Raw genomic sequence first — 23,532 nt, 5'->3', positions numbered from 1 at the left:
TAGGCCCTCCTCTCATTTGAACCTATTCACAACCTCTCTGTCAAAATGCGTGTGCAAGAAGGACACAAGAGCTTCGCCAGTCTTGGGTTCAGTCATGGGCGATAATCAGTTACAGAGCCGTTTCTCTGTGACTGTGATCTTTCTCAACGAGAGCGACATAAAGCGAGATCAACATCAGGAACTCACGCTGCTCGCGCACAGACAGCTGGACGATGACGTCTCTCTCACCATTAACGACGGTAAACAAAACGTCTGTGTTACAGTGTAATTATACATTTAAGTAATGAACTACATAGGGTTAGTATTAGGGTATGGGTTTGGTTTAGCGTTATCTGCTTGTAATTATGAATAAGGCTGTTATTTCTATAGGAAATACATGTAGCCTAACGTATGTCTTCTCGGCGTTTCAGAAGCTAAGGAGCCAAAGTCTGATACTCAAGTCAAAAGAGATTTCAGTATAAACTCAATGAGTCTATTTATCATAACATTCTTCCCAAACCATGTCCTGGAGGTATCCACACATTAATAACATATCTTCGACATGTATGTAGGCTACAGAAGAAGTTTTTGTGGTAACACTTTATTTTACAGTGTCCTTATTCCGCATGTAGTTACTGTAGTAATAACTACAGATTCTGCATAATTACATGCAGCTAACCTTAAACCAAACCCTTTACCCATAGTAAGTACACACTAATTTTTTCAAGCAGATTCTTAAATGACAATATATGCATGACATATATGGAAAAGATCACAGCATGCTGTTTTCTTTATTTTTTACATCCATAGACATAAATGAAGAAAAATGATACAAATAACCAGAACAACACTCTTTATCCCTAACCATCCCAAATAATCCCACAAAAACTAAGGGTTAAAAATGGAAGATGAGGATTGAGGATGATTTTAACTCTCTATTTGCTGAAAAAATATAGAAAAGGAGAGCTCATTCGTAATTTTGCGTCACTTTGCTCTGTTCATTTAATTGTAACTATGTTTTTTGTTCAAGTATGATGTTATGGCAATTTCCCAGTAGGCCTATCTGCTCCTGTCTGAAAAATATGATGAGTAAAGGAAGTGAAGAACCATATGGAAGCATTTACACTGTAAATAACGTCATACCAAACAATTTCTGGCTCTTTTTGTAGCGTCTTGTTAATTGGCTGAAGGACAAGTGAAGAGTCTTTATTCAGGTGTGCCACACATTTCCCGGGTCTCATTGTGTGGTCCTGTCACTCTGACAGATCGCTGGGATTTACTGTGCACACACACACACACACACACCATGAGCCGCTCCGGATCGCCTGCACCGGCCGGACTCTATTTTCTTGGACACGGTACACTGGCCCTGGACGCCTGTGCTTTCTGCCTCCCGACACACAGCATCAGATAGCAGCTTCTCTCTGGATCACATCTCCCTCACAGAGCAGGACACACACATTTCTGATGCCAGCTTCTAGCTGACACATATGTCTTACTTTCTTCTGCACTGAAGGAGATGTTTAGCAAAATGTATTTCTTTTCTTTATCAAAAGCATGTGGTGAGCACAGGCTGTTAAAGAGATAGTTCGCTCAAAAATGAAAATTATCCCATGATTTACTCACCCTCAAGCCATCCTAGGTCTATATGACATTCTTCATTCAGACGAACACAATTATATTAAAAAATATCCTGGCTCTTCCCAGCTTTATAATGGGGGTTTTTGAAGCCCAAAAAAGTGCATCCATCCATCATAAAAGTAATCCATACGACTCCTGTGGGTTAATAAAGGCCTTCTGAAGCGAAGCCATGTCTAGTTTAGAGTCTAGTTTCAGCGGAAGAGTGACCTCTGCCAGTGATTATAGTTTATAAAGTTATAAATATGGATATTTTTCTTACACAAACGCATGGCTTCGCTTCAGCAGGCCCTTTATTAACCCACAGGAGTCGTATGGATTACTTTTATAATGGATGGATGTGCTTTTTTGGGCTTCAAAAACTTGCCATTATAAAGCTTGGAGGAGCCAGGATATTTTTTTTATATAACTCAGATTGTATTTGGCTAAAAGAAGAATGTCATATACACCTAGGAGGGCTTGAGGGTGAGTAAATCATGGGATAATTTTCATTTTTGGGTGAACTATCCCTTTAAGCTTGATAACAATTTAAGTATTCATTGAAAATCTTGCTGCAACTTTGACATAAATGATGCCGAGCGGAACCGATTCATGCACAATATAACAATATCATTTAACACTTCATTTCATATAAAAGAGCTGTGTGAACATTTTTCGAACATCTCCTTTTGTATTCCATGGAAGTCATATGGAAATGACATGAGCGTAACGGATGACAGAATTTTGGGATGTCCTAATCCTCTCTTTTTTTTTATCAGCATTCACATTCCTCATTCATATACCCTGTGTATCGTTCTGCTTTCAGATGCTGGGGTTTGTGTTTTCAAGTTCTCGATCACGAGGGAGACGGAGTGCTGTCGGGTGGCCAGCCGCTCGTTCCTCGTCACACTGGGCTGTTTCAGCATCCTCATGCGCTTCAACACTCAGTCAGGTAAGTTATCTACTCTTTCATCACTCTCTATCTCAAAACTGACATATTTAAGTCAGACGTGTGCCTGATCAGTCTTCCAAAAGTGACAGAAATGTATTGATGTCATGCAACATTAATGCCTTTTAGAAGCCAAATGTTACTTAGGTCATCAAACCTGTTCCAGTCTCGAAGCATGCATTATTCTTTATTGCTCTTCAGTCTTATTTCTTCAATATTTTTCTAGTATTACTAATTCAAGATCAAAGTATGGAATCTTTCGCTCTTGTTCCTCTGAGAAGCATTGCGTTTTTCCAGCACATCTGTTGTACATCTGTGTTTAACGGCTCATGGAGGAGATTTGGGATTAATCCGTTGGTAACTGAATCAAGCATGATAGAAATATCACTAAATTGCAAACACTGTGGAGACACTCTCAACATCACATGTTTTATATACTGACTTATAAAGGGGATATGAATGTGTATGTTTGTGAATATATATTAGTGCTGTCAAATTATTTTTAAAAACCCTGAATTAATCACACCTTTTTCTGTAATTAATCGTGAGAAATCGCATGTAACAAACATTTTTATTATATTTTTATATTGTAATAATTACACATTAAATCTCCAAATTTATGTAGAAACAACATAAAGATAGTATATTTTAAATATTTGTTTAATAGCATCTTTTTACTAAGTACTATGATTTTTTACTACCATGATTTTATCAATTTCTAGAGATGAAATGAGTAATTATAACTATTACTAATACCTTACAGTATAATTGAAAGCCATCATCAGCCAAGATTTTCACTGGCCCACATTCCTGTCTTGTGTTCCCCTTGTCTTGTGTGGACTTTTCTGTTACTTCCTGTTCTGTGCCATGCTTTGTAGTCCTTTGTAGTTTTTATTGTTGATTAGTTCATGATTGTTCCCAGGTGTGTCTTGTTCGCCAATCTCCCCTTGAGTGTTTATATACCCAAGTGTTTCTCATGTCCTTCTATGGATGTTATGTGTGCGCTTGTCGTCAGTTTTGTTTGCGTTCCTTGCTCGTGTCTGCATTTATCAGTTTGCCTGGATTTCCTTTTATTATGCTTGTTTGAATAAATGCTGCATCTGGATCCCACTCTCGTTTCTCTGAAACAGCCACCGTTACACCTGCAGTGCTTTAAGATTTTCAGGAATGGCTCTAACAGTAATGTTCAGGTAGAAAATATAAAAACTGAATAAAGTACTCAAATGCAAAATAAAATCGTAAATTAAATATAGATTAATTCTTGTTAAAGCTACAGAAGTTATTCAGTCAAGAGCAGTGAGTGATTTTTCTCTTGTTCTCTGATCTGACACACATATGAAGCTGTCCCAACTTTTTAACTCGTTTAGGAATGTGATTACGAGGATACTCACCAGGAATGGGAATTTGACATCATTTTGTGTGTTTTTGTGTGTTCAACCGTGAAAGAGAACTGGCGCGCTGTCTGAGAAGCGTCTTTCATGTGTGTCGAATGTGTGTTCATATAGAGCCGCTTCACAGACGCGCGCCAGTATCAATTTGAGTTGTCTTTTGCGTCTCAGCCATAGACTGTATAAAACAATGGACATAGTGTCGTCTTGCCGTCGCCATCTTGTCTGTGCGTCACTCCCGGATAAACGAAAATGATCACAGACAGCAGACAAACGGCTAGTAGTGACATCTGCAGCAATCCACCTGTCACTCAAGTGGCCACGCCCTTAATTATGCACAACTTTAAGGCTTAATATAATTTAAACGTATGAGTTACAAAAAAATTCACCCCCCTCACAGTTGTCATGAAGGGCAAAATTAGCTATATAGACCAAAATCACTTTTTGCACTTGGCTGTAAATATGTTTTTTTTCTGCTGTAAATTTGGACATTTTAACATGTGGGTTTATGGGATTGACTCTCTTTTGCATCCAGTATCTAGCGGCCAGTCGATGAATTGCAGTTTAAGCCACTTCCGTGTTGGATTCACGAGAGAGACCGGAAGGTTGGCGCTTGGTTTTGACGTGCTTAAATGGTTTAAAAGCATTTGAGTGAATGACAGCTTGATTATATAATGTAACACCAAGGAATGGCAGGAAAAAACCTGATGCTGCGTTGATTGCGTTAATATTTTGTACGCGTTGAAGAGAAAATAATTACAAAATGAGCACGTTCATTTTGACAGCTCCAATATCTATATGTATTTTAACCTAAAATATAAAAAAAAGTCCTTGTAATTGAATATAATGTCTAGCAAAGATTTGTATAATAACATTTAGCATCCAGAACAAATGTTTCAACCTTAAATCTCTTTAAATGTGACAGGGCCTCTACATACTGTAATATGATATACTATATACTGATGATACACTGATGCTGATAATAACAGTTAACTATAATTTTCATCAAGGTTAATGTTGTTTTTTTACATATAAGTACACATTTTTAACATTTCAAGTTAACCCTTAAATGCGTGAATGTTTCGCCAATCATTATTACGTATTCGGGTCTTTAGCGACCCGGATCTATATCTCTACCTGTCGTGAAAATATAAAACTCTCCTGATATTAGAGTAACAATTGCAGAAGAATAAAATAAAGCATATTTTGTTACCCTTTGGAGCTTGGAAGGGTTCAGTTTGAGCAGATGTTTTATACCATCATCACTGTCCTCCCCAGAGTTCATTTCCCCAGTATATTCAACATCTGGCTCATATTCGCGATCCCAAACATATTCTTAAAACAATTATTTTCAACATCTTCAAAATCAATATGTTGATCACTGACAGCTTCTTCAACAGATCCAACATCAAGTGACAGTGACACTAATATTTGATTGCATTCAGTCCTGGTAAATCGTTTTTGCTGATGATACTTCCTATTCTTTTGTTTTCCGCCTGCGGTAACTATGAGTGAAACATCACTTCATCATTGCCACTTGTGGAATAAAAGTCATTTGCACTTATTCAGGCATCAAAGATTCAATTACTGTTGTGCAGAAAAAAACATATTTACTATCTTGCTGAAAAGTCTAAACTATCAATCAGATGACAAGAAGGACTGTAGTAGACTGCATGAAACAGGTTTTTCAAGTCAAGTCACATTTATTTATATAGTGCTATTTACAATACAGTTAGTTTCAAAGCAGCTTTACAGAGATAACAGGAAAATACTGCAACAAAGTTTGTTTCTAGAAGAAAATAGTGTCACAGTCCAGCTAAAGTAAGTTCAGTGATGTTTCATTTTTGTTGTGAAAAAGTTATTAATTTAGTTCATTTATATATATATATATAGCCTGGAGAAAACCGTCCAGCTCAGTTCAGTTCTCATATAGTGGTGTCAATGCAGGCAGATCAATATTATTGTTGAATATTAAATTAAATTTTAAATTTATTGTCCCCAACTAAGCAAGCCAAAAGCCAATGGCAACAAAGGCAAAAAAAGGCATCAGTCGACTTCAAGAAAGTTTTGATCATGTGGATCATTAAGAGTCCTGAGAAATATGATACTGATGTCTCCGGATAAAAACTGCCATACTCCATTACTGCTCGGGTTGTGTTATTACATGACAGTGAAGGAGTGTCTTCTGCTCAGAGTTTCAGGGCTTCCACAGACTGCTGAGCTCGTGGACGGACCTCAGGACAGAGCCGTCTGTGTTTCAGCAGAGGACCGATGAGTCCTCTGCACTGCAGTACTTCCAGGTAAAGCCCACAATTACCCCATGCAAACCTCCAACTTTTTTCAGTTGTCTTGTATGTGATCAGTGTACATGATTTACCTCTCTGAGACATGTTCAGTTTTCTCTCAGTTTTATGGCTGTCTGTCCCAGCAGCAGAACATGCTTCAGGATTACCTCAGGACTGCAACGTACCAAAAAGCCATTTTGCTCAATGATGTCGACTTCAAAGATAAAGTATGTGTTCTCAGCTAGTTTCATCAAGCACATTATCCTGCTAGTCTTTAAAGGTGTACTCGGTATTTGTTTTGCTTTATGCTTTGTTGGCCAATATGGCAATGTTTTTAGACTTGTGCTGATCCCTGTTACTAGGGGTTGACAATATGACCACAATCTTTTTTCATTCATTTTATTTCACAGTAATATTATACGTATATTATTTTTTATTAAAAATAAGAACCATAAAGTAAATTACAAACACTAGAACAAAAACAAGATATACATTGATTCTTATTAAAGCTACTAAAGTTATTCAGTCAAGAGCAGTGAGAGATTTTCTCTTTTTCTTTTGCTGTTTGATTAACAATAATGAGCAGCAGGAATATTAGGCGGCTCCTGCGTTTACGATCACTTAGGGTGTGTTCACACTTGGCAGGTTTGGTTTGATTAAAATGTTCCAAACAGGGCGCGGTTCACGTGAAAAATGTATCATGTGAAAGCCGTCATGTGGACCCAGGAGCCAAACCCGAGCGGTCTGAGTTCGGTTATTCTGAAACTGTGGCGCGATTCACGTGAACGTGAAAGCAACTAGGTAAAGTACCCTGGAACAATCACGCTCGAACCGAAGAAAACGTGCCCTGTGTGAAAGTGCCTTAAAGTGTGAACGCTGCCATCCCAACACTGAGACATTATTCATTAATCTAGACCCCTGAAGAGATGGGTCTCACTCCGCTTCCAAACAAACTCTGCTGCGGTTCGACTGAAATATGAACACAACACGGTCCAAAGCCAGCTAAACGAACCAAAAACAGGACATGATGTCATGTTTTTTCTCATTGTAGTCGCAATGTTTATTCCATTTCGTGCAGAAGTTCTTAGTTTGTATGTAAAGGAGGGATTCCTGACGCTGTTTTGACTCTTAATCTCATTTGATAAGCTCTTCACCAGTTCTCAGTAGGTCAAAACACCATCATATGTAGCTACGCACATACAACAAGCACATTTATCCCAGAGCACAGCATTGTTTTTGATGTTTGGTAAGTTCAGTCGCAAAATAAACATCATAAAATCCGTTTTTTGCTTTGTATCTTTAGGTTTGGTGTTAGAAAGCGAACCAGTACTCACCCCCGGTTTCACAGACAAGGCTTAAGCTTAGTCCCAGACTAAAATGCAGGTTTGAGCTCTCTTAACTGAAAGCAACTTGCACTGAGATATCTTTAAATAATGCCTTTGTTTTGTCTCAAGATGCACATCAGTAATGTTTTTTTTCTATGGCACGTTTATAAAGGCTACTTAAATGTCCTAACTGAACTAAAGCCTAATTGTTGAAAAGGCTCAGTAAGTTCATTCTTATTGGTGGGTTGTGAATTATTGACAGTCGTAACTTAGTCCCGCCCCCAGAGTTTGACAAGTTATGTTTCCATGAAAGCTGTGGAGGGCTCGCGTGTAGTCAAGCCGTAGATGAGTGTGCGTAACTTTGAAACAAACACCCTTAATATCACATACTGTACATCTGTACTGCACTGCATTGAGTATGTCAGATGGCTTGACCCTACTATTAAAACAACAGTGATTGGACTTTTGTGCATTCTTACCGATGCCCCGTGATGATCCCAGTTAAGTCAGAACCAGTCAACACAGTCCAGAAACCTACTTAACACTAATCCTGGCTTAATCTAAGTCCTGTCTGTGAAACTGGGCCTAAGTGTGCCAACCAAGTGAACCGAATTACATGTGTGAACACACCCTTAAGATATAACCTACTATGTTCACATGCATACTCTCCACAACAGATATTTTTTGACACATTTGTGTGTATTTGACCATTCAAGTCCCTTTAAATTCAATATTAAGCTGCGAAAAGGATCTAAATAAAGTACTCACAGCTTTCTGTGTCCATGGCCATATGTCAGATCTTTGTCGATAGACACTTACTGTATATAGTTGCTCCGATATTGTCATATCACCCGGCCCTACCTGTCATCAGATTCAGCATCACACAAAAAAGGGTGTTGAACTGATTTCTTCGTAGAAACACCCTATTTATAAACCTCATTGTCCTGCTCATAGACCTGCTCCAGTGTGCTTCCGACAGCAGTAGATCATTTATATATGGAAATGTTGTCACCGATGTCACGGGTTTGATTCCAACACACATACTGATTAAAAATAATACAATTAATTAAAGGGATATTTCACCGCTGGAAAGATGAATGTGTACAGAATACAGAAATACAGAAATCTCTCGTCTCAGGGGGATATGAAGGAGGGATGCACGGTCAATCGAAAATACTACCGGGTTTCTACTCATACAAAGCTTAATGCTAATCGGTGAAGTATCCCTTTAAAAGAAAATTTACTGAGTGCACCTTTAAGATTTATAAAAATGAAAGTCTTAGTATAGAGTTATTGTCCTGTGTTGATAATTCTTTAGCACCAAACAGTTCTCCTCAGATGGGTTCTGATGGTGTGCATCTGTCTATAGGTGGTTCTCGATGTGGGCTGTGGGACGGGGATATTGTCCTTCTTCGCCGTCCAGGCCGGGGCGAAGAGAGTTTACGCGGTGGAGGCCAGCTCTGTGGCCAAATATGCAGAAGTACACGCAATCTATTTATGATTTACCCTCCACACTCATTTCAGACCCATACGAGTTTCTTCTGGAGAACAAAAGATGCTTTGCATGTTCAAATGTCTAAGAAGTCTGTGTGACGCATGCACTATCTTGCAGGTCTTCCTGAGTCACATGATATCTTTGTGTGAGAGGAACAGGATGAAATGTGATTCGTGTGCTCAAAATATTTTCTTGCACTGTAGCTCTCATATTTCATTCTCACTTCTGCATGTTCAAATGTTGGCTATGAGACGCACAAAACAATGGCATTTGACACCATTAATATGCGACTGGTCTTGATTTGAATATACACAATGCAAATGAGATTTGAGTGTTTTTCTGAAAGGGAAGTTTTAGGTTTGGCTCGAGTTTGGGCTTTGTTCCTCACAGTTGTAAGCCTTCAGACTTGGATCATAGCACACGGATACTTCTATGATACTTTATTTAATTAATTTTATTTAATGTCCTTTCCTACAGCATCCATTTCCATAGACTTTATTGTAAGAATTAGCAAAATCATGTGGCTCATCATACAGTAAATCAAGACAAACTTTAATTTGTGGGTGAATTAACCACTTAATCATAACATTGGGAAATCTGATCAATTTTTAATTTGCGCATTGTATTGTGCTTCAGGGTGAAAGGAAATGTCCATCAACTTAACAGGAAATGTCCTGGCAGAAAATTACCAGTAACTTTCTGTTTGTCTATGGATTTTTTTTCTTCTTACAGTGTGGCAATAAAAGCAAATCATGTATTTCCACTAGTCAATCTATTATAAAGAGCTTTCAGGGCGTAATGAGGACATATGTATTTCTTGGCCAACTGTTGGATGTGCTAGGAGGATAAATCACTTATCACTATCTATGTTTGTCACGCCCCTGTGGCCTGAAGTTCGGGGCTATGGGCTTTGTGGAAAAATACCCAGGCCGAGCCGACTTTTCTGGCACACTTTCCCAGGGCAACACCTTCAGAAGGATCTTTCCTGCGTGTCAGGAATGCATGACATTCTGGCTGCTAAATGACTTGAAGACAGATTTGGCCCGGAAACTTGCATAGTGGGAAAGGACACGTTTTCATGGATAAACACTGCTTTCTTAACAGACAAGCTTAGTACTAATAGCTCACTTTTTCTCATTTAATGGAAAGGTCTTGCTTCTCTTTGTAGACTACAACCATATGTGTTTGTGTTTCTACTGACACATCTGATTTATACAACCAATGATCCAACTATAAAACAGAGCCTTTAACTCTTAAAGGGTTAGTTCACCCAAAAATTAAAATTCTGTCAGTAATTACTCACCCTCATGTTGTTCCAACCGCGTAAGACCTTCGTTCATCTTCGTAACACAAATTAAGATATTTTTGATGAAATCTGAGCCATGTCTCACTCCTCCATAGGCTTCTATGTGACCGAAACTTGCTGGCCCAGAAAAGTTATTAAAGAGATCGTTAATATAGTCCAAGTGACTCCAGTGGCTCAATCTTAAGTATATCAAGCGACGAGAATACTTTTTGTGCGCAAAAACAAATAAAAATAACGACTTTATTCCACTTTTCATTTCCTTCTCTCTGGGCCTCTAGTTGGTTCGCGTAGTCTTTTTGCGCACAATGCGTAGCGCGTCTGTGTTACACGTCACCACGTAGGCTCACTATTGGCCGACGCCGGTCATGTGTGTGATGCGTGATGACGTGCAACACAGACGCACAGCGCAAAAACACTACGAGGCCCAGAGAGAAGGAAATGAAAAGTGGAATAAAGTCGTTATTTTTGTTTGTTTTTGCGCACAAAAAGTATTCTCGTCGCATGATAAACTTAATGTAGTGCTGTACTGTAGTTACTTAGACTATTTTAACGATGTTTTAATAACTATTCTGGGCCGGTGAGTTTCGGTCACACTGGAAGCCTATGGAGGAGTCAAAATTCTGTCAGATTTCATCAAAAATATCTTAATTTGTGTTCCGAAGATGAACGAAAGACTTACATGGTTGGAACAACATGAGGGTGAGTAATTACTGACAGAATTTTCATTTTTGGGTGAACTAACCCTTTAATCTCTAAATGGTTTCCGTTGTTTAGAAAATAGATTACGAATGAAATTTTGTGTTATTTTGCAAGGGTGATAATCAAACCCATATTTTAACTTGCCTCAATGCTTAAAGTGTAAGGAATTTTCCATTTAAAGTCCATTTTAAGTTTAAAGTCAGCATAAAACGGAAGTTGTGCTAGTCTTTTCATCCCTATTGTGACGTATATCTGAGTGAAACGCTTCTGGAACAAGATCAGATGTGGGCGGGGCTTGATTTTGTCCATGAGGAATTGATCGGATAATTGTGGTTTGCGATTGGTGGATCTCATGTGATTGACAGGTTATTGCCCCGCCCTCGTCATCAGAGAAGAGATGAGCTGCTGCAAGAGGGAGGGGAAGTTAACTCAAGATTAAGATTAAGATTTGATTGACAAGATTGAAAAAATATATATATATGTGTAAAAAAAGAATTGTCCATTATAATTTCATGGTGACTTTAAAGTCAATATATTTAAAATGTACTAAATTGCAACATCATTACAAATGTGTAATTACAAATATATTGAAATACATGACATTCAAGTTTTAATTACATCAAAGTATATTTTAGTTTAACATTGCAATTAACATTACATAAAAAACGAAATTCAAAAACTAATATATCTTTACTCAAGGACAGCTACTAGTGATCATTTAACAATCTTGTGGTTATACTTTCAAAATAGTGTGTATTTTAATGTTTATTATTGTGCAAGAAATAGAAGTGATTTCTGTTTTGTTTTTACAAACTGAGGAACGAGTCGCAATATTTCCTGAGTTGATTGACAGCATGTGGAAAAGATGCTGATGGAGCTCAATCTGTTTGGTCCTCCTTGTCTCTTCAGATTCTAGTGAAAAGCAATAGCTTGTCTGACAAAATCACGGTCTTGTCAGGAAAGATCGAGGAAGTGTCGTGCCCGGAGAAGGTGGATGTGATCATCTCGGAGCCCATCGGCTACATGCTCCTCAACGAGAGGATGCTGGAGAGCTTTCTGCACGCCAAATACTGGTTAAAACCCAAAGGTCTGTACATCGCAAACAACAAGTGCCACAATAAACGCCACTACACGCTAATTCATATATGTCATGTGTTCAAATGTGATGGGTTATTGAAGATCAAGTCAATGCTAAATTGTGTTTTTTCTGTTGGTGTCATTGGACTCAAAGTCAACATGAGAGTCTCAGAACATGTCTAGATGACAAACCAAAAATGTCACATTATGCACTTGCTAGCAGCAAATGTAAACCACAAAGAGTAAAGGCTAATTTTATTAATTGGGAATTGACTGAATAGAGAAAAGTAAAGTTTCAGAGGCATAGTTTTTCCTCTTTAGCTGAGCTTTACTCTTCTTCTTTGACTGTCCAGGAATGATGTTCCCTACGCAGAGTGACATTCACCTGGCTCCTTTCACTGACGAACAGCTGTACATGGAGCATCATGCCCGCACCAACTTCTGGTAATGCCCTCTTCTGCTTTCTGTACAATCTACCTGCTAAAACCTGCAATTGGGACATCATCTGGGACATAGGAAATGTGTTTTTGAAGGGCTTTTTCTTCCCTGTGCATTGGTTGAAGAGAACTACCAGTCTCGTAATGCAGTAGTTCACAGAGAAAATGAAAATCCGGTCATTTAGTGTGTGTAGTGGTTGGATTAAAACGAACTCTGGTGTGATTGCTCTGTTAGTGCGGATCATTTAAATAAGTGTGAACGCTGCCATCTGAACAACCGGACCGGGACGCTGAAAAGACGGGTCCCGCTCCACTTCCAAACTAACTTCAGTGCGGTTCAACTGAAATATGAACGCAACACGAGTCAAAGGCATCTAAACGAACCAAAACGGGGCGTGATGCAACCGTAAAAGCACAAAATGCTCAGGTGTATTATATATTTCTTCTCATCATAAGCCGCGTTTCCATTTCCCTTTAAATTGTTGCATTACCTGTAAATTTAAAATACTCCCAATGGAAGCACGTCAATAGTCAAATGTTGCCCATCACAGTTCAGTACAGGCGTCAGCACCGCGTCTCCTCACAGCAGATCCTCCTTTGTGTGTGTGTGTGTGTGATTCCTGCCACTGTGTTGACTCCGTTACACATTTTAAGCTCTTCACGAGTTCTCAGCTGCTCAAGATACCATCATATATAGGCTCAGCACATCCAACGAGCGCATTTAGCCCTGAACACAGCTTTGTTTTGGATGTTCGGCAAGTTCCGTCTCAAAATATACGTCATAAAAGCTGACCAATCAGGGCCGTGAACATATTCCAGTGCCTTTAATTTCGGTGTTAATGCCAATGTGAACGCTAAGCGGACAACTAAATGTTATTTTTTTCCAGACCAAACGAACCAAGCGAACTGAACTACAGGTGTGAACACACCCTGGGTTGCTTTCACCCGGGTTTGATTGACGTCAGAGTTCGGTTCGTTTGGATGATGTGAACGCACCCGTGAACCGTACCCGTGTCCACATAAAAACAGTGGTGGTACGGTACTACGGTTCATGTGAACTCCAGTACGGTTCGCTGCTGATATGAATGCAGTCGTACTAAATCACAGAAGCGAACCGCTATTGATGACGTATGATTGGATAAAACTGTGTTGAGTGCGTCTCACTCACTTTACAGACAAGCGTGACTGACGCTCTGCAAGCAGAGAGAACTTCTCATTTCTGCTCGCCTTCAGCACAAATCTGCAAACCGTTACGTGCTGATGCTTTGAAAACAAAACCTAAGTAAAAGTATGGTGGGCAACACTATACATTTTGCCACCTTCTCCTGCATCATTATTACCAAACATCAGGGGTAAACACTAAACAGCTACTGTTCTGATGATGCAAACGCACCATGGTTTGGACACAAATAATATAATGACAACACAATCCACCGGTTTGGGCATTTGAACCAAGTATGAAAGCACCCTTAGGCCGTGTGTCCACCAAAGTGTTTTTTCATGTGGCTGGCTTATTTTTTCAATTGTTTTCAATAGGAGCGCCTCGTTTTTAAAAAGCCATGAGCGTTTTTTTTTCGTGCTGAAGCGCTGAGCGTTCGCCGTTTTTTACAGGTCGGCGAGATTTCAAGAATGTTCAACTTTGGGTAAAACGCAGCGCTCATCACTGTCACTTTTTACCCAACCGTCCAATCACAGTGGAGGAGGGGCGGGACTAATACCACACCGACCAATCGCCACATTCTGCTTGTACAATGTCAACAGACGACAACAACAAGCATAATAATGGAACAAACTCATTTAAAACAAGAGCCAGAGAAAATACATTACATTTGTATCGACATTTTAATATAGAATCAACACAGAAACAAAATATGTGTGAAATGAGATACTAGTAACACTTTCACGATATTACATATCATAACAAGCAAAGTGTCTCAACTGAAAAAAAAAAAAACACAACACTGCCAAAACGCTCTCAAGCGCCCATAGCTAGGGGCTGGCTAAAAACATTTTGGTGGACACACGGCCTTACTCACCCTCATGACATTACAAACCCGTATAACTTCATGTCTTCTGTACAACACGAGATTCTGAAGACTGCTCTTCACTGTTACCCTTGCAAATACAATGAACGGGGACTATGAAAAAGCCACTTATGTTATGTTAAGTGGTTGATACGGCTAATGCACTATATTCCACCACGTCATCTGAGGCCATATTATTGCTCTGTTTGAGAAACCAAAATATAATGTTTTATTCACTTCATATATCCGTCGGTGAGTTGAGAACCGGGCCAGCCAGATCCGTTTCAATGGTAAACCTTAACATAACACGTGCAAGGAGACCAGAAAGAGATTATTTACACAAAGTAGCTCCACCCACGATATCTGTAAATCAGAAGGCAAATTAGCATGATTATAGTTATTTGTAGTATTTCACAACATCACTGTTTTTCCGATCAAATAAATGCAGTCTTAAGAGACTTCTTTCAGAAAAGAAGTCAAATTGGCTCAAGTAGGATTGGTTTAGGGCTCAAATGTTGATAACGTTCATCCACTACCTCAAACATATGATAAACATAATGATTTTGACTTTACAGCTCCAAAGTTAACAGTTCTGAGTAATTCATTCATATTTGAAAGTGTTTTAACAAAAGTACGTACTTCACTTTTTGCATTTAATCCCTCCTTCAATCCCTGTTTTGCTCCATTGCGCATGTACTGTATTACTGTAAACATTTGATGAACCAACATTATTTTCTGTGGACGGACATTATTACACAAATGGTGTTGAGAAAACTTAGCTTGTATAGAATCTATAACGTTTCTTCCATAGTGTACATGAGCAAACCACTCTCAGCCCTACATGCATACACTGCATGTTTACAGCCTCATCCATGATGGTTTATTTTGCATTGGCCCACAGGGAGTTGAGGTTTGCTAGCATGGAAAGACCGCCCACACAGCTCTTGCACCGTGCCGTGACCGAACCGAAGCCAGCAGCTTCCCGGCGCTGTAAAACGCTGTGGTTCAGTCCAACCCTGACTCATGTTTCATCTCTTCTCTTCTCTCTGCCTGTGCTATTAAACCAGACTGACTGTGAGGAGTTTCATGCGTGTGGCGTGACCATACTTCACAACCACTGAAGTAGTGGCATACTTCAGACAATGAAATCATTGTTTCACACTGGAGATTTTATAGATAATATAACCAGGTGTCATGTCAAATTTAACACCAAATATTTGTTTTGTAAGAGCAGAAATTTGGCTCGTGCTTTGCAGTGGGTACGTGCTGAAATGTTCATCTAAAGGGCTTTAAAGGGGTCATGAACTGCATTGTTTTATTATTTTAAAATGTTTCCTGTGGTGCACTTTTAATGTTAGTAGGATTTTTACATCTAAAATTGTCATAATTTAGATATAATCTGATTTGAATGCTCTGTTTGAAGGGGCGTGTCTCTGTGAGACTTCCGTGTGCTGTGATTGGCTAACATGCATATTAAATATTACAATTTTATAAAATATTAAAATTGCATATTAAATAGCTAGTATTACATGTGGAACCCTCTCGAAAACTTTTAGCATCGTCGACTAATCGTGCATTTATATTAATAAGCCATAAATCATAATAATGCGCCTTTAATTGCCTATATAAAAAACGTATAGCGTAATCAGCGCACAAATTCAAACATAAAGCTTGCCACAGCGCACCGGAAAACGTAATGATTATGAATGTGTTGTGAAAAAGAAGAAGAATGAGACTGTCTAAAAATGTAATAATTTATTGGTAATGTGGTAAATTGTTTTCTGTGTTTTCGGCTGCAGAGATTAAGTCAGCGATGTTGACTCATCATCATCTCCGCAGTAGTGGACGCGCCTATATGTTTCATACGGATTTCACATAATCTGAGAATATTTATGTTTATTCAAATGTAAAAATGTCAAGCTTTCTATAGATATATTTCTCATGTCTGTGAGGCAAGTATAGGCTACGCTTAGTTCCGGTTCATTTATGTGATGTGCTCAAGGTCAAGACAGAATCAACAGAAAGCGCCATTATTTTACAAAAACACTACAAAAATAAAAGTAGACCCTTTACAGTTTGCACTACTCTTATCTGTATGACGAAAAATGAGAGATTTTTAAGAATTTTAAGTTAAATGCAAGTGATGCACTGACGCCTGTATATGCGCCTAATAATAACGCATAATTGTCTAGGTTGGCATTAGAACGAGCGGACGTGTAAAGTGCTGCTACTTACATGTTTCAAGTGATAAGCGAAATTTGATTATATAAATGATGGCGAATGTTTGGATTTCCTGACCAAGCCTCTTCTAGTCGACTAACGGTTAACTAATCATGAAAAGGGTTGATTATAGCATTATATTTAGATCGTCGCATGAATGCAGTGATCTCATCATTACAGCTCGATTTCTGCACTCTCACGAATGCTTTTACCATAGCTAACAGAGCAAACCATGGTGCAAATATGATGTGAATACAGTAAGAGATTCATTGTGCAGTGTAGACAGCATCACTGATTATAACAGCGAGAGTCCAGAACTCAGTCACTGATAAACTGGCACTGTTTGATTGACAGCTCCAGCGATTGTAAAGGGAGCTCTCTATATATAATTGAATCAGTTTAAGTAACAGATTATTTTCATCCTACTAAAAGAACAAAATGAAGTTGACTATTTAGTCACTGGTTTGATTTACTGACACAAACAGCGATAAATGATTTTGAAATCTGACATGTCAGACATGTCTGTTCACTGGTGATGTTGGTTAGACACGTACACATAATCAACTGTAATTTGATTTTAACTCAGGAATCAGAGGGGTTTCTATGGCGTGAACTTGAGCGGCCTTCATTCTTCTGCGTTGGATGAGTTCTTCAGACAGCCAATAGTCGTGAGTCCATGTTTGTCACATATATCCAGATGTCAAGCTTTCATGAATCTGGATCTCAGATTGCTTCATAACGTTGTCATTATGTCTGTGCATTTCAGGACACATTTGATGTGCAGATTCTCATGGCCAGGTCTGTGAAATACACAATCAACTTTCTGGAGGCAAAAGAGGAAGATTTACATCGGTAAAATTGATAGCATGCACACATTTTACTTAACAGGTTTTAATTTGAAGTCAGTGTGTGTGTCACTGTAAATTTATTTGGCATTTTCAGGGCAATGTGCCAATGACAAGTGCAGCCTTTGATGTCAACAGATAAAAGTGCCAAAATGCCACCTCTGTTTGGTAACTGTTCTAGCAAATATGCTTTTTCTGGAGAGTGGTGGTTGATTTCACGAGTTAGACAAACTTATGGCGTGATTGTCACTAAACTGGTCTTGTATGCTTAGAGAATTCAATCAGAAAAGTCAATACAAGGATACAGCTTTGCCATTTGACATCTTTACCATCACATTTAGATGTATGCGTTACTGGAGAACAGTTAAGTGTCTTGCAGTCATTTTACACCAAATTTTGTGCAAATTTAGGGACAATCTGTTAAAAAACATGAAGGATGCATTTGAAAAAAGTATGTTTCAGAAAATGTTATGAAAACCTAGAGCATTGTCTCAATATTTGTAGCTTATGTAATTTACAGGTTGGAAATCCCATTTGTCTTCAAACTGCTGCAGTCAGGGCTCATTCATGGACTTGCTTTTTGGTTCGATGTGGCCTTTGTTGGTTCAAGGTGAGAATGTAAGATACATTTACATTTGCAGTGACTTACAATTTAGGACTAAATTAATTAAAATACGAGAGGAAGACTAGTTCTTCTGAGGATGACATGCTTGAAAGTGTTAATAATTGTGTTATTTTCTCCTTCTGTACAGAATGACAGTATGGCTGTCCACTGCTCCTAATGAACCTTTGACTCACTGGTATCAGGTGCGCTGTCTTCTGCAAACCCCCCTGTTTGCCAAAATGGGACAGACATTATCTGGACAAGTTCAACTAATAGCCAACAGGAGGTACGACTAACTTCGTTATATGACTAGAGCCCCTTTCACACAGAGATTCCGGAAAATACACGGATAATGTGTCCCGGGATCGTTTGATTTTGGTTCATTCACACTGCCAGTGATTTTCCAGAATCTGTGAGTGCGTTCACACACATCCCGTAAAGACACGTGACGTCAGGATGTGACGTGTAACGTACGCATTGAAAACATGTACACTAACGCATCGTGTACCGTTCCTCAAAGCTGGCGAACGATCTCAGCTCCAGTGCGGATAGTAAGGAGCTCCTGGTCTCGGCTTCATTCCAGTTTGCAGACATTTTTTCGTTCTTTCTTTGTTGATGACAAACACAAACTTTCTTCTAAGAGCAACAGAGTCGCACGATGGCACGTCATCACTACGACACACCCCTTACGGCATTGGTCCTGGCTTTAGTTCACACAGGGCGCGTTCCGGGACTGATCCCGGCAATGTTACTAGGTCCCCATCCCGGCATCAATCCCGGCATTCACACCGAAGGCACTCTTGCAATTTTACGGCAATTTCCCGGGATCAGCGCGCTGTGTGAAAGGGGCTTGGGGAGCATAACATTTCTGGGTCTGGAACATGGAAGCAAAATATAGAAAAATATATAATTGGGGAAGGGAATTATACAGGGGGGAAATGTTAAATCACAAATGTTTTATATTTCAGCATCTTCAAAGTAATCCCCCCTTTTTGTATTCGTTTACATACTAATTTGATGTTAATGTCTAAACCTTTAGAGACAGGAATGTCCACAACTTGACTATATACAGATTGGTGGTATATAACATTTTTTTTAACTGCAAACGTCTTCTTTTATAGACAAAGCTATGACATTCACATCACTGCTGTGGTCGATCAGTCTGGATTTAAATCTGGGAACACACTGGATTTGAAAAATCCTTTTTTCCGGTAAGCACTACAGAAATCAGCAAAAGAAAACAAAGAAAAGTTAGTCTTAGTCATCCCTATGAAACAGAATTTGGACACTGCTGTAGTTTATTTCCGCTATCTGCAGTGATTTGAGGGGGACCTGCAGAATTCAACAGTAAAGCGTAGTAAACACAAGACGAGGCATGTGATAAGCTTTCTAATTCTGCTGAGAACTGTTTAGATATCTTGGGCCCCTTTTACATCTGGCATTAACATCCTGATAGAGTTACTTTATGGTGCATTTGAAATAATCCAAACACACAAAAAAAACCATCAAACAATAATTCCTAATTTCGTTCTACGTATAAATCATCAGCTGAGTTTGTCTTGAGTCCTCTGTTAGTGACCTTATAGTCCCTGAAAGAACCAACCAACAGCATTAGCAGCAGAATCAGCAGTGAGGGTAAATCTGCCTCCAAATTATATGTGCAGAAAACGTCTTGGTTACTTATGTAACCCTTGAACCCTGTGTAGAGAACGAGACATCGTGTCAGTAGCTGATGCTATGGGGAACACCTCAGGCGTGACGATTATATATATATATAACACTAGCAGGCTGCGTATCTTTCTGAAGGTAGACTCAGCAGGGATGCCGGATTATGGCAGCGCTACACAGTGTCTTGTTCCCTACTCAAGTTATTCTAATGAAACAGAATTCAATTGAACAACACTTGCATTGTACAGAAGAACCTGTTCCTCAGAACGGGTCAGAGCTCATTGCTTCTGCTTACACACCCGTCACTGCTACTCACACACTCACCAATACACGACTCCTCCAGGAGCAAAACTGTACGATGAAAACTGCACTTAACAGCAAAGTCTATAGTTCCTAACAGTCTATAGTAATGTTTACTGGATTTATGTTCCTAGAACAACGTAGTCTTCAAAACTGATCTGAAACTTGAGTCTAGATCACTATGGTTGAGTTACATAAACAGAATTACATTGACAGACATTTTAAGATTTGATTGAGTTCTATGATGACATATGATAAAACTTTTATTGACAACCTGACATTTGCAGCTTTTCCATGATCATTGTAATTCTGCTAATTAAGATGATGCCTTTATGAATTATGTGCAGTGTTATTATTTTATTTAATAACTACAATTTGAGCTTGTATTTCAGATGAAACGCCAGGTGTATTGAGTGTTTAAGTAAGTGTGATCTGTGTCTCTGTCTTTTACAGTTACGCCTGAATCATCACTCTCAAGACTGCAGGTCGATCACTCAACATTGCAGAAATAACAAAAAAACATCGATATTACTGCCAGATTAAAGTCCTCAGATCTGAACCGATGAACCCTTTTGAAAAACCCAGCGTCAGGAATGATGTGGAGCGGCTACACCAGCTCAGCGTCGCTTGAGAACGGCATGAATATGCAGGTTCACCAGCGCTGACCAGCATAAACCAGTCTGGACCGACAGGGAATTCATTCATGCTGGATTTTTCAGCAGGGAAGGTTCTGTGTGCATGTGATATCATGATATGTGATATATGTTAATAAAAACAAGGTGACTGATCGAAATTGCTTTATTTTCACAGCCATCATCTTTAATTAATTGGTTTTACATTAAAAGGATAGTTCACCCAAAATGTAGGCTTTTATTCACATATAATCATTGATCAACACACAGATATGGTCATCAAAATCTCAACCGTGATTGCTTGAAGCGCAAGAACAAATATTGGTTCTTCCGGAAGCTCGAGCGTACTTGGACACGTGAGAAGAAAAGTCATTGGTTCTTGAGTGTCAAGTCATGTTTGAGCTCTTGTTTATCATATTTGATGAGCTTCATGAATGTGCGTTAATCCTGACATCTATTGCTTGTGTAAACGCAAGTCAATCTCAATCACAGAAATGTGTGAATTAAGTCGGTTTAAAACATTTTCAATTGAAAGACTGAAATGAAATAAAATGGCTTCGGAGAAAATGACAATATGCAGTTTCGCTACATCGCTGATCAAACACACAGAATATCTGAAGATCATGCAGGTGTGACTGGAGATAAACTCTTACGACCCATGGCTCAAAAATAACTAAATCCAGAACGCAGTAAATGCACAGGTGAAGTCTGCATTCCAATCTCTAGCGTCTGAAATCCTGCTGTTGGTTCTTTCGTTCCTCACTCGTCTTGTAATATAGATGGCTGTGAGTCCCTGTTACATCTCGCTTCACACTGGAGCGATGGATTCATTCATTCTAGAGTCAGTGTTGCTGTTTTCCTCTGGATCCTTCGAAGGACACGGACTTCAGAGGCCACGAATGTGGGACCGAGTGTTGTTCAATGGGACGGTCTAGCCTACGGAGGACTGATTCTTGTGGCCTTGCAGCTGTGACCGCTGCCGTTGACGAGCGGCCGTAACATTGTACTGGACTTGTTTGAAGATTACATTAAACTGTCTGAAAACAAAACAGGGTTCACAAACTGTCCATTTCTGTATGTAATAAAGAGTATAAACTAGAGTTGTCAAAAGTACTGACTTAGGTACCAAGTCGGTACTGAAATTTTAAAAATGTGACCGTACCAGCTCTTCCCTCTAGCACTGTGAATGCTGTTCTCAATTCTCGAACACCTCTGATTGGCCATTGCGTTCATGTGCTCAACATGTCTGTGATTGGCTACAATGATCAACGCTTCAAAAACATGTTGTCATTGTTGATCATTGTGGGCAATCACAGACATATACACTATATTGGCAAAAGTATTGGGACCCCCCCCTCAAAGGTGCTCCAATCACTTCCAGGGCCAGTCGTATGAAATCAAGCACACCGGCATGCAGACGCTTCTACACACACCTGTGAAAGAACGGGCCGCTCTCAGGAGCTCAGCGAGTTCAAGCGTGGAGCAAGCCTTACATCACCCAGTGTCTTTCACACAGAGGGGTTCAGGTTTACTAGTGGTCACCAAAAACATTTTCTTTACCACAGAGATAGTCTGTTAAAAGCACAGTTTAGTTCATATTCATGGCGTCTCAAATAGCACAGTTGAGCACGCTTGTTCACAAGATCATCTTAAGTCCTAAAGAAGAATTTTTAGTATATTAAGTACAAAATTAGTGTGTGAAAATAGAGCACTTTAAGCACATTATGCGAGTACTTTTTCACCTTGGTCCCCTTCACGTTTTCAATATGTTATGGTAGAATATGAGAGATTTGTAATATGAAACGCATATAATCAGAAATGTTGACAATATTTTATTGCTGGTATACTAACTTTAACAAATAATAATAATAACGTAAAAAAAATACAAATAAATTGAATGAACACTGTTGGAACAAATACTTTGATGCGTCTTCTTGTGTGTGAGGGAGAAAGCACACGGTTCAGCTGACACAAGACTGGGGGGGAATAAGCTTACGAACACCCCTGACACACTCCGCTGCCGCCCGCTACTCTCGCCCAGTGTTCAGTGTCCAGCCCACAGACATCTGCTTCATACACTAGTTTGTGAATTTGGGGGTTTAAGGCTCTTCCTCCTGAGCGAGTGGCCTGTCTGTCCCTGAACGCTGGACCGGCTCGCCTCACACTGTGTCTGTGTGTGTGTGTGTGCGCTGTCTCCTCAGCCATGGCATCTTCTCCTTCCTCTGGGGTCAGGGCTTCCCCAATACCATATTACTGTCAGTGACTCTATCTTCTAGGAAGAGGTGGAGGAAGCCTGTGACCGGACTCCCTCCTGCTCTCCTTTCTCTACGAGACGTCCACCCTTGTCTGCACTCATCCGCTAGTGAAAAGACAATAGAAAACTTTAGTCAATATGTGACTGTATATTTAAGCATAACGACAATTATCATTATTTTCTCCAGCTAAGCAATTTGTTGACAATAGTGGGACCAGGTATAGTACATTTTTGTTTTTCCTTGTAGAAGAAAGAAAAAAAAGAGGCAGAAGTGACTAGGGTTGGGAATCAAAAATCAATTCCAACTCTGGAATGGATTACTCGCACTGTAAAACAAGCTAAGCTAACTCATTTCATTTGAGGAAACCGATTGCCTCAATTCAATTAAGTTTATAAAAACAATAGTTATGAGTACTCTGAACTTATTT

At 39.2% G+C, this 23,532-nt stretch overlaps 1 protein-coding gene across 5 annotated transcripts; it reads left to right on the top strand.

Annotated features, from left to right (window-relative positions):
- Positions 1-2: 2 nt before the first annotated feature.
- Positions 3-22,761, top strand: carm1l (coactivator-associated arginine methyltransferase 1, like; the record flags this gene model as incomplete). Of its 5 annotated transcripts, none has more annotated exons than XM_081354197.1 (13): positions 3-239; positions 2,423-2,548; positions 6,127-6,233; positions 6,365-6,445; positions 8,913-9,023; positions 11,953-12,130; positions 12,474-12,564; positions 17,388-17,469; positions 17,568-17,653; positions 18,167-18,256; positions 18,399-18,536; positions 19,372-19,461; positions 20,672-22,761. In XM_081354197.1, the coding sequence occupies exons 1-13, from the start codon at positions 95-97 to the stop codon at positions 20,679-20,681; spliced, it is 1,335 nt and encodes a 444-aa protein (XP_081210323.1). In that variant the 5' UTR covers positions 3-94. The 5 variants fall into 5 exon arrangements, with proteins under 5 accessions (XP_081210323.1, XP_081210322.1, XP_081210320.1 ...); XM_081354196.1 differs by having other exon boundaries at positions 9-239; positions 6,362-6,445; positions 20,672-21,947; XM_081354194.1 differs by having other exon boundaries at positions 9-239; positions 6,341-6,445; positions 20,672-21,947.
- Between the last annotated feature and the right edge of the window lie 771 nt (positions 22,762-23,532).

The sequence above is a fragment of the Scardinius erythrophthalmus genome (genome assembly GCF_964197995.2).
Source record: "Scardinius erythrophthalmus genome assembly, chromosome: 23".
NCBI lineage: Eukaryota > Metazoa > Chordata > Actinopteri > Cypriniformes > Leuciscidae > Scardinius > Scardinius erythrophthalmus.
This window is presented reverse-complemented; position numbering and strand designations above follow the sequence as displayed.